Here is a 12,472-nt window from a genome sequence, read left to right as displayed (position 1 = left end):
CTTACGAAAGTAACATTCGTTTCACGAGTTAACTCAAAAGTTACTTTTCTAGTTTTTATAGTAAGGCGACAGATGGCGAAACAGGATACTATATTTAATTTATTCACAAAAAAAAACAAAAAACTTTCAAATACTCAGACAAGAGACAAAATCTGTCAAAAAATCAGGTATGTTTTTTAAATTGTCATTTTTTACTTTGTAATCAAAGAAACTTTGAAAATTTAACGTTAATATAAACTCACGAGGAACACTTCAGGTTACAAGAACTGTAGATACGTCACTTATGATGTCACGATTAATCTCCAAGCTCCGTATATTTTTGGTTGTGTGCACAACATTCTAAAACTTAAAATATTTTCCACTTAGACAAGATCACACATTTTTACTTTTTTAAATTTATTTTTGCACCAAAATTAAAATTTTAATCAGAGATTTTTCTTTACGAAGCCTTCGTTCTTGTAAACACAGAAAAAATATTCTAATCTTCTCATGCGAGATTAGCGAATTGGAGGTTAAGACTGATAGACGGTGTATCCTCACAGCAATGTGGGTCCTACGTCTTCAGTCACCTACAAAACCTAGGATACATTTTATAATCCCACGTTTTGTTTATGGCTTAAAGATTTATGGTTGCAGGGAGGTGCAAAAATTACACAAAGTATTTACTTGATTAGTTGCGCATAAAACAAAACAAGCAAATATTTCGCGAAATTTATTTTTTAAGGATGAAAATATTAATGAATAGTTTTAAGAGCGAAATTAGTAATTCACACTCGTATTTATAACAGAGTGGTTGCTATCCTTTTCCACGCGACTAGGTTAGCGTAATGATTAGTGTTTGGAACAATGGACTCGGGTTCAAGCCGTGGTGCAATTAAACACAATTTGCACTTTCAGCTGTTCGTTTGTTTGTTTGTTTTGGAATTTCTCGCAAAGCCACACGAGTGCTATCTGCGCTAGCCGTACCCTAATTTAGCAGTGTAAGACTAGAGGGAAGGCAGCTAGTCATCACCACCCACCACCAACTCTTGGGCTACTCTTTTACTAACGAACAGTGGGATTGACCGTCACATTATAACGCTCCCATGGCTGAAAGTACGAGCATGTTTGGTGCAACGGGGATTCGAACCCGCGACCCTCGGATTACGAGTCAAACGCTTTAACCCACCTGGCCATGCCGGGCCTCAGCTGTTCGTATGTTAAATGAAAGACACCGGATCGAGCTATGCCTGATTTCATCAAGTTTTTCTTGTGAATTTACAAACCGATTTTCCAGCCCTGGTCTGCTGTTATTGAGTTATTACTACGCAGGCTACGAGTACAAGTTATCTACATTTGTTCTGTGAAAGTTCATCTTTTCTCCAAGTGTCTACACCCCAAACGTGTAATTTATAAAATAAAACAAGCCGCTAGAGGTCGATGATTTTTTTTTCACTTTTCTCTCCACGTGCGTTAATTTACGTTTCTATCTTTCTTAACATAGGCATCTTGAAGGGTTGATCCAGGGGAGGAATAGATAGGGTCTTTACCCTTTCCCTCTTCGCAAATGAGTAAAAAAAAAAGAAGCAAAACAATAAGAGTCGTCAAAACACAGAGGGAGGGGCATAAAACTCAGAGACAACTTTACTCCCTGTTGTATATATAGATATATTTATAATTTTGGACCCAATCAAAATCACAATGAGTTTTTTACATTTACACCACTAACGCTCGCGGTGGATTCTAGAGGGCCAGCAGCACCACACGTTCCTAATCTAGAAGTTCTGGACTATAGGGAAGATAAATAGTAAGTACCACCCATCGCCAATTTGTGGGCTACATTATCAACGAATAACGGAATTGACCCTCACGTTATTACGCCCACTACCCCCTCAGGCTGAGAAGGCTTTTTCCATTACGGGATTCGAACCTCTGATCTGTAGTTTTCGGGTCGAACGCCCAAACTACCATGCTCTCTAGCGGTGGACAAGCACTTGGCTGACTGAGAGAGACAGAACAGATCCGCTGAACAGATAGTGTTAGATTAAAAAAAACAACAACAACAACACCCAAAGAGTGTTAAAAACACTACTCACGTAATTACGGGGACTTACAGAACGCTACTGCGCATGTCACAAGGAAGGACCCCACAATACATGTTGGCTTTCGATTTCGCAAAGTGGAACCCTCCCTTTGAAGCATCCTGTGTAAGGTTCAAGAAATTTCCATAGTTTACAAGTATTTCTTTGCAGAATAACAATTTGACGTCGTTATAAAACGACAATCAGGTGTTGTTACAAAGCTACGTAAACGTAAACGACAAACTTTCTGAGCAAGTTCATAAGAAAACTGGTAAAAAGTAAAAACGTCCACTATTATCATTTTACTTTTCTGTAAAACTTTAGTGCCTATGAAGTGAATCTGCAGTTTGCAGTCCACTCACCTCCGCTGGCTTGACACGTCACACTTAGTGGCTCGCCTTCGTTGTAAGGACCAACGAGGCCTGTCAGTTCTTGTCCTTGTTCGTCTAAGATGACTGGTTCTCCCGGAGGTACTAAGCATGCGTAAAAATAAATTAATGTTAAGCCTAGATGTAAGTTGGAAGAGAAAAGATATTAATAACAAAATTCAATAACAGTTTAAAGAATTAGTGACATTCTGTGAAGTGTATTTATTAGGGTTACTCCGAATTCTGTGAAGTGTATTTATTAATCTCGCACGTGCCGTGTCTTTATAAAGACCTATAACAAACGAACACCTTTGGTAACAGTTGTAGTTATAATGAACTCGCAAGGCACCTATGAAGAAATATAAAAGTGAAATGCTTGTAACTATGGTAACTATCTTCAGTTCTTAAGGTGTTCATTAAAGAAAATCACCTGATTTCTAGCCTGATATCAGGTGAAGATCACGTAAGCAAACTAAATAAAAACGTACTCACTGCTACACAACACTGCTTTTTTTTTTTTAATTTTGCACAAAGCTACACGAGGGTTATCTGCGCTAGCTGTCCCTAATTTAGCAGTGTAAGACTAGAGGGAAGGCAGCTAGTCATCACCACCCACCGCCAACTCTTGTGCTACTATTTTACCAACGAATAGTGGGATTCACCGTCACATTATAACGCCCCCACGGCTGAAAGGGAGAGCATGTTTGGTGCGACCGGGATTCGAACACGCAACCCTCGGATTACGAGTCGAACGCCTTAACATCCTTGGCCATCCCGGGCCCGACCCAATAGGAGTGCGTTTAAACAACAAACAAACAGTTTTTAGGTATTGATTTCAGTTTTAAAAACACCGACACGGTAATACAAAGTGTCCCTAAAGTTGGTTGCCATATATGGCAACATAGGGTTCATTGTTTCTTTGTAGATTCTTTAATATAATGTCACTGGACATTTATTTATAAACTTCTTGAGGTTAAACATTACGAGTTTCTTTTGTGAACTTGTGTGGAGAATGAACGTATGTCGAGGACCTCTTGGAATACATTTTATTAAAGATGTCTTTCACATAAATCATTCTGAACATAATATGCCATTAAAAATTACTCGCACCATATACTCGTAACTTGATGATGTAACAGAGAAACCTTATTAACATTTATAATGCTCTTAATATGTGTTTATGTAAATCATTACATTATAACAGTCTGTAAGTGTGAGTGTATTTATGATTATAGTTAGCGAACCGATACACCGATTATCACCAAACAGGACGTGTGCCCTAAGGGTCACTCGTGGCGTGTTATATTTTTTGTTCGTCCAGTGTTCGGTGGCCTAGATTATACTTTCTTTGTTTGCCCAGTGCTCGGTGGCCCTAGATTATACTTTCTTTATTCGTCCAGTGCTCGGTGGCCTAGATTATACTTTCTTTGTTTGCCTAGTTCTCGGCGCCCTAGATTATACTTTCTTTGTTTGTCCAGTGCTCGGTGGCCTAGATTGTTCTTTCTTTGTTCGTCCAGTGCTCGGTGGCCTAGATTTTACTTTCTTTGTTTGCCCAGTGTTCGGTGGCCTAGATTACACTTTCTTTGTTTGTCCAGTGCTCGGTGGCCTAGATTATACTTTCTTTGTTTGCCTAGTTCTCGGCGCCCTAGATTGTTCTTTCTTTGTTCGTCCAGTGCTCGGTGGCCTAGATTTTACTTTCTTTGTTTGCCCAGTGTTCGGTGGCCTAGATTACACTTTCTTTGTTTGTCCAGTGCTCAGTGGCCTAGATTGTTCTTTCTTTGTTTGCCCAGTTCTCGGTGGTCTAGATTACACTTTCTTTGTTTACTCAATGCTCGGTGGCCCAGATTGTTCTTTCTTTGTTCGTACAGTGCTCAGTGGCCTAGATTATACTTTCTTTGTTTGCCCAGTGTTCGGTGGCCTAGAGTACACTTTCTTTGTTTGCCCAGTGCTCGGTGGCCTAGATTACACTTTTTTTGTTTGCCCAATGCTCGATGTCCTAGATTGTACTTTATTTTTTCTTTCGTCTGGCTCTACGACTTTTAATGTTTTTTTTTATTGTTTACTTCATGTATTCCGACAATGGCTGCTGTTATCCTGCTTCCTTTTGGTTTTAACTTTTTCTTATTGTTTATGTTAGCTTCTCTGATAGAGATAGCTTCTTTGTTGTTTAAGTCCGTTTGAACAGATTTTACAGTTTCTTATTGTTTATTGGCTTCTCTGGCCCGTATTGTTCAAGTATGTTTGAATAACCTTCACTTTGGTCTGTCTTGTTTAAATATGTTTCAATAACCTTCACTATGGTCTTTCTTATTTAAGTATGTTTGAATAATCTTCAATTTGAACTGTATTGTTTAAATATGTTTGAATAACCTTCAATTTGGCCTGTAGTGTTTAAGTATGTTTTAATAATCTTTACTTTGGTTTGTCTTGTTCAAGTATGTTTGAATAACCTTCACTCTTTGTTGGCTTTTCTGGCCTGTATTGTTTAAATATGTTCAAATAACCTTCAATTTAACCTGTATTGTATAAGTATGTTTGATTACCCTTAATTTGGCCTGTATTGTTTAAGTATGTTTGAATAAACTTCAATTTGGTCTGTGTTGTTTAAGTATATTTTAATAACCTTTACTTTGGCCTGTGTTGTTTAAGTATATTTTAATAACCTTCAATTTAACCTGGATTGTTTAAGTATGTTTGAATAACATTTACTTTGATCTGTCTTGAATAGCCTTGTATGTTTGAATAGCCTTCAATTTGGCCTGGATTGTTTAAGTATGTTTGAATAACATTCACTCTTTGTTGGTTTCTCTGGCCTGTATTGTTTAAGTATATTTGAATAACCTTCACTTTGGTCTGTCTTGTTTAAGTATGTTTGAATAACCTTCAGACTTTTTGGCTTCTCTGGTCTGTATTGTTTAAGCATGTTCGAATAACCTTAAATTTGGTCTGTCTTGTTTAAGTATATCTGAATAACCTTAAATTTGGTCTGTCTTGTTTAAGTATATCTGAATAACCTTCACTCTTTGTTGGCTTTTTCTGGCTTAAATTGTTTAAGTATGTTTGAATAACCTTCAATTTGTCCTGTATTGTTTAAGTATGTTTGAATAACTTTCATTTTGGTCTGTCTTGTTTAAGTATGTTTGAATAACCTTCAATTTGGTCTGTATTGTTAAAGTATGTTTTAATAAACTTCAATTTGGCCTGGATTGTTTAAATATATCTGAATAACCTTCATTCTTTGTTGGCTTTTCTGGCCTGTATTGTTTAAGTATGTTCAAATAACCTTCCCTTTAGTCTGTCTTGTTTAAGTATCTTTGAATAACCTTCAATTTGAACTGTATTGTTTAAATATATTTGAATAACCTTCAATTTGGCCTGTGTTGTTTAAGTATATTTTAATAACCTTTACTTTGGTCTGTGATGTTTAAGTACATTTTAATAACCTTCAATTTGGCCTGGATTGTTTAAGTATGTTTGAATAACTTTCACTCTTTGTTGGTTTCTCTGGCCTGTATTGTTTAAGTATGTTTTATAACCTTCACTTTGGTCTGTATTGTTTGAGCATGTTCGAATAACCTTAAATTTGGTCTGTCTTGTTTAAGTATATCTGAATAACCTTCACTCTTTGTTGGCTTTTCTGGCCTGTATTGTTTAAGTACGTTCAAATAACCTTCCCTTTAGTCTGTCTTGTTTAAGTATCTTTGAATAACCTTCAATTTGGCCTGTATTGTTTAAGTATGTTCAAATAACCTTCAATGTGAACTGTATTGTTTAAGTATGTTTGAATAACCTTCAATTTGGTCTGTAGTGTTTAAGTATGTTTGAATAATCTTTACTTTGGTTTGTCTTGTTTTCACGTTGGTTTGTCTTGTTTAAGTATGTTTGAATAACCTTCACTCTTTGTTGGCTTTTCTGGCCTGTATTGTTTAAGTATGTTCGAATAACCTTCAATTTGGTCTGTCTTGTTTAAGTATATCTGAATAACCTTCACTCTTTGTTGGCTTTTCTGGCCTGTATTGTTTAAATATGTTCAAATAACCTTCAATTTAACCTGTATTGTATAAGTATGTGTGATTACCCTTAATTTGGCCTGTATTGTTTAAGTATGTTTGAATAAACTTCACTCTTTGTTGGCTTCTCTGTTGATTACTTGTTTATTTGTTAATGCCTTCCAGATGTACAGTGAAATAAAAATGGAAGTGAAAACTCCATTGTTTTGTTTAAATTAATCCAGTTATTCTGTATTATATAAATTATTAATAGAAAATTTCTCTTTAACTATGAATGTGTTAAATCAAACAATGGATACACACCAATCATTACCTATCAAACAATGGATATACACTAATCAACACTTATCAAACAATGGATACACACCAATCAATACTTATCAATACAGTAAATCAATAATTGTTTGATGGTTCTTAATTAATCGCTACTTTGCGTAAAATAATTCTGGTTGTAATGTTTTTTAAACTTGACTATCAAGTTTATTATTTCGTAAGGAAACTCAGGTGAGTTCTAAGCCTAGCCTTATTTAAAGGAAGTGTTAACGTGTTCTTCTCTCCACCTCAGGCTCTTAACACATTAAAATCGTATTACAATTATTATGTAAATAAATCATGAACAGATTATTAAACCTCACTGACGGTTTGTCAGTATGATTAATTATCTCGTACGGTTCTATGATGTTTTCGTTGTATTTTTTTGTGGAAGGTCTAACAGGAGTACAGATTACATCGTTCCAAGTCACTTAAATTATTAACGTTGTCTGTATATATATATATCCAACTAAAACGACGGTAGAAAACAACCAGAACACTTCACAGAAACTATGAGTAATGAAAACCACAGTGACAGATATCTAAATCTCACGTGCACATCAGAAACCCACATCTTTTATAATTCCATCCAATCACAGCTCTAGATGCATCAGCAAGTCAAAACGTCACAGACATGTTCTAGTTCACCAAGTTGTTTGTTTTTTTTTTCGAAATGCTGAATTTCAATTTGGTGAAACAGTTAATTACGGTTTCTAACTGTCACGTACGAGGAATAATGGATACGGTTGGATTGCACAACTTTTTCTTTGTGTTATATTTTTTTAATTTACTCATTATAATCTATTGTGATTGCAATTTTCGTCAAGAATGTGGTTCAAAAAACTAATTAGAGGCAAAGCAAAAAAGAATGTACGTTTGGTAACTCGAGAAATGTAAAAGAAAAATAGGCGAGTTTAATGAAAACTTCTGACAAGTGAAGGATATTTTTATGTTGGGAAGTTTGTCTAGAAATATCCGTTTTTTTATAGGTTTAGAGTTCTTTTAATTCGGTAAACTTAATCGCGGGAATGTTAACATATGCACGTGATATTTAACTTAATATTTTTTCGTCATAGTCGGGGATCCAATAATTTGTAAACGCTTTTATTTTCCCTCTTACGGAACGTGTTTTAGCTCTCTCAGTACCACGTATAATTTTTGTTTTGGTTTGGTTTGTTTTGATTTTCGCGCAAAGCTACACAAGGGCATCTGCGTTACCCGTCCATAATTTAGCAGTATTAGACGATAGAGGGAAGGCAGCTAATCACCGCCACCCACCGCCAACTCTTGGGCTACTCTTTTACCAACGAATAGTGGGATTGACCGTAACGTTATAACGCCCCCACGGCTGAAAGGGCGAGCATGTTTGGTGCGACGGAGATTCGAACCCGCGACCCTCAGATTACGAGTCGAACGCCTTAACCCACCTGGTCAATAAGTTTTAGATATAGGATGAAATAAATTAATAAAGGCCATGTATAAATGTTTATCTGAAATCTGGAAGTCCTTAGAAAGTAGAGCAGCGAATCTCCAGGCCATGGGTCGTGAGAAAGTGTAAACGTGTAACAAACAAACTTTGAGAATACATAATTTTAATACTCACTTATATATTCACTTAGTTTGTATTTAGTAAACCGAATGTTGTTTTTGTGCCCGAAAGTTCTTTAAGTTACAAATAAGTCCTGAGTTTTTCCATAACCCCCATCCTGAAACAAAATTTAATGGCATGGCCAGGTGGGTCAAGACGTTCTACTCGTAATCCGAGGGTCGCGGGTTCGCATCCCGGTCGCGCCAAACATGCTCGCCCTTTCAGCCGTGGGGGCGTTATACTGTGACGGTCAATCCCACTATTCGTTGGTAAAAGAGTATCCCAAGAGTTGGCGGTGGGCGGTGAAGACAAGCTGTCTTCCCTCTAGTCTTACACTGCTAAATTAAGGACGGCGAGCGCAGATAGCCCTCGAGTAGCTTTGCGCAAAATTGAAAATAACAAATAACAATAACTGTTATAGAGAGATGGGGTACATTTACTTATAAAAGAGTTATGTCTAATTAAATACATTTTGAAATTAATACTTCATATCAAGGAAACAATATAAATGAAGTTTTTTAATAATTTTTGTTGTTTCATTCAGCTAAAAAAAATTATAACTTCATTATAGCACGTTAAACATTTGGCTTTCGAGATAAGATCGTTTACATGTCGGAAGGAATAATAGAAATATTTATGTACCTATGATTTTCAACGTGATGACTGTATTCACAGTCCGAGCTTTATGGAAATCCACTCGACACCTGTACTCTCCAGCGTCATCTTCCTTCACAGGATCCAACTGAAGAAACGCTGGTCTGTTGATCATATTGAAGTAGGCACGACTCTCCAACTGAGGACTGGAAGACTGGTGAGCCTGGTCCACGTTACCCCGTCTGGCGTCCAGAGTGTAGATGGGCTGAGCAGAGTCATCTTTATACCAGAGCACGAGAGCTGCAGAGTCATTGACGGAGGGAGAGGAGATGTCACATGGAAGAGCCACTTTCCCACCCAAGACGGCAGTATATAGAATTGAAGCTATAAATGGCGGAGAAAGATAAAAAATAAATATTTTCTTCACCGGACTTTAGATAAAACTTTTATTATTAATATTTCTTTTTGTAGTAGTTTCCAAAATCGATTAACCAGAACTCTTACAAAATAGAACAAGAGGGAACATTCAATAGTCGCGGCACTTTATTTCAGGCAGGATTAGTGTAAAATAATCTCCGATACTTTACCTCCCATTATTAGTTATATTTCTGTGAGCTGGCAAAACTAGATATCGATTTTTATTACGTAACAGGGCCTCTACCAATGCCCAACTTGTCGTTGGACACAGAATAGTACGTGTTTCTACTAAGAAGCCTGGAAACTACTAATAGGGCCCCAGCATAGCCAAGTGGTTAAGGCACTCGACTCGTAATCCGTGGGTCGCGGGTCTGAATCAGACATGCTCCTTTTTCAGCCTTGGGGGCGTTATAATGTTACGGTCAGTCCCACTATTCTTTGGTAAAAGGGTAGCCCAAGTCTTACACTTCTAAATTGGGGATGGCTGGATTAGATTGCCCTCGCGTAGCTTTCAGCAAAAAGCACAAAACAAACAAACTAATAACAGTCGTGCCAAGATAAGTCGAAAGAATGGCTGAGGGTAAAACAGGAACTAAGATATTGGTTGGGAAAATTACTGAGGACAAGACAGATGAAAGTTGTAAACATGATTAATAATTTAGGTCACAAGACTAGATACGTTGAGTCGGAGAGTAAATTAGACTACTAGATATATCTGTTGAGAAAATTCGTGAGTATAGGACACAAATTGAGAGATTGATTGGAAATATGATTTCTTGGTGAGAAATAGAAGAGATGAAGGTAAGTCTAGAGTTGTAAACATGATTAAAGGTATGACAATAACTTAGATATTTTAGACGAATGATCGAGGATATATTACAAACAAATATTATTTAAAAGTTTGATATTTTGATTGGGTAAAAAATATTTCGGATAAGCTACAAGAACGGTCATTGGTTACAAGAATATTTCGGTTAGTGAAATGACTGATGAAAAAGGAAGGACTGTTGTGGGAAGACTAGATGCAGATGAGTCTCTAACTTAGGTATTTTAATTACAAAAACGATTTGGTAAAGACATAAAAATCAGCCTTGGTTAAAACGGTGGTTCCTGTCTTATGTTTAATCCGACTTTTGAACTGTGTTTCTTTGTTGTTTGCCCCCCGCTAGTACAGCGGTATGTCTCCGGATTTACAACGCTAACATCAGGGGTTCGATTCCCCTCGGTGGGCTGAGCAGATAGCCCTTTGTGGCTTTGCTATACGAAAAACACACACTCTTTGTTGTTTTTTATCATTTCAACGTGAAAAATAAAGTTTCTTTTGCTTCTATCAGGAAGAGACCTGGGTAAAACTAAACCAATGTAGGAAACATGCCACGTGAGGTTTCTCCCAATAGTTTATCTATAACCCCCGCCTGTTTTCCCCTCTGTCCTGGTAATCTCCAACTACAAATGTACTTCTCGTATAAGCCTTAACTCCAAACCAAAATATGTTCTTTTGAAGTAATACTAAAACGCAAACAGTGGTGTATTTACTTGATCTGAGGAGAAACAAATCAAATAATTAATCAGAAGTTCTGAAGGACGTGAAAAAATTCTACATGTTTTGTCTTTCGTTGTAGTGTTGTTCTAAACAGAGAACTTTGATAATAGAATACTTCTTACTTAGTCTCAGAATTAAAGGGTATTTTCATAAGGAAGATATGCTGCAATATATTAAGAACAGTTTGTGTCATTTTTTTTATTTGTTTTTAATCACAAAACTACACAATTCTGTTTCTACCACATAGAATCGTTGAAAGCTGATAAGTTGATAACTGATCCAACTTTGCAATAGAGAAAAAAAATCGGGGAAAAGTCCAGTTAAAGGATCCGTTGTGTGTTGAATGTCTCACAGTGGATCAACTAGTGTTCATGTTCTGTGTTGAATGTCTCACAGTGGATCAACTAGTTTTAATGTTCTGTGTTGAATGTCTCACAGTGGATCAACTAGTTTTAATGTTCTGTGTTGAATGTCTCACAGTGGATTAACTAGTGTTGATGCTTTGTGTTGAATGCCTTACGGTAGATCATCTAGTTTTGATGCTCTGTGTTGAATGCCTTACGGTGGATCAACTCGTTTTGACGCTCTGTGTTAAATGCAGTGAGATGGATCAACTAGTTTTGATGCTTTCTGTTGAATACCTTACGGTGGATCAACTAGTTTTGACGCTCTGTGTTGAGTGCCTTACGGTGGATGAACTAGTTTTGATGCTCTGTGTTGAATGCCTTACGGTGGATCAACTAGTTTTGATGCTCTGTGTTGAATGCCTTACGATGGATCAACCAGTTTTGACGCTCTGTATTGAATGCCTTACGATGGATCAACTAGTTTTGACGCTCTGTGTTAAATGCCTTACGGTGGATCAACTAGTTTTGATGCTCTGTGTTGAATGCCTTACGATGGATCAACTAGTTTTGATGCTCTGTGTTGAATGCCTTACGGTGGATCAACTAGTTTTGATGCTCTGTTTTGAATGCCTTACGATGGATCAACTAGTTTTGATGCTCTGTGTTGAATGCCTTACGGTGGATCAACTAGATTTGACGCTCTGTGTTGAATGCCTTACGGTGGATTAACTAGTTTTGATGCTCTGTGTTGAATGCCTTACGGTGGGTCAACTAGTTTTGACGCTTTGTGTTGAATGCCTTACGGTGGATAAACTAGTTTTAATGCTCTGTGTTGAATGCCTTACAGTGGATCAACTAGATTTAATGCTCTGTGTTGAATGTCTCACAGTGAATCAACTAGATTTGATGCTTTGTGTTGAATGTCTCACAGTGCATAAACTAGTTTTGATGCTCTGTGTTGAATGCCTTACGATGGATCAACTAGTTGTGATGCTCTGTGTTGAATGCCTTACGGTGGATCAACTAGTTTTGATGCTCTGTGTTGAATGCCTTACTGTGGATCAACTAGTTTTGACGTTCTGTGTTGAGTGCCTTACGGTGGATGAACTAGTTTTGATGCTCTGTCTTGAATGCCTTATTGTGGATCAACTAGTTTTGATGCTCTGTGTTGAATGCCTTACAGTGGATCAACTAGTGGTGATGCTCTGTGTTGAATGCCTTACGGTGGATCAA

General features: G+C 37.0%; 1 protein-coding gene across 3 annotated transcripts in view; it reads right to left on the bottom strand.

Annotated features, from left to right (window-relative positions):
* LOC143258542 (neural cell adhesion molecule 2-like) overlaps positions 1-12,472 on the bottom strand; it is a 278,171-nt gene that overhangs the window by 17,762 nt on the left and 247,937 nt on the right. For all 3 annotated transcript variants that reach the window (XM_076517686.1, XM_076517682.1, XM_076517675.1), the window contains exons 2-3: positions 8,981-9,316; positions 2,423-2,533 (exon numbers count right to left, since the gene is read on the bottom strand). In XM_076517686.1, coding sequence (XP_076373801.1) covers positions 2,423-2,533; positions 8,981-9,316 — 447 coding nt within the window. The remainder of the gene's footprint in view (positions 1-2,422; positions 2,534-8,980; positions 9,317-12,472) is intronic.

Source organism: Tachypleus tridentatus, chromosome 1 (assembly GCF_004210375.1).
Source record: "Tachypleus tridentatus isolate NWPU-2018 chromosome 1, ASM421037v1, whole genome shotgun sequence".
NCBI classification, from domain to species: Eukaryota; Metazoa; Arthropoda; class Merostomata; order Xiphosura; family Limulidae; genus Tachypleus; species Tachypleus tridentatus.
This window is presented reverse-complemented; position numbering and strand designations above follow the sequence as displayed.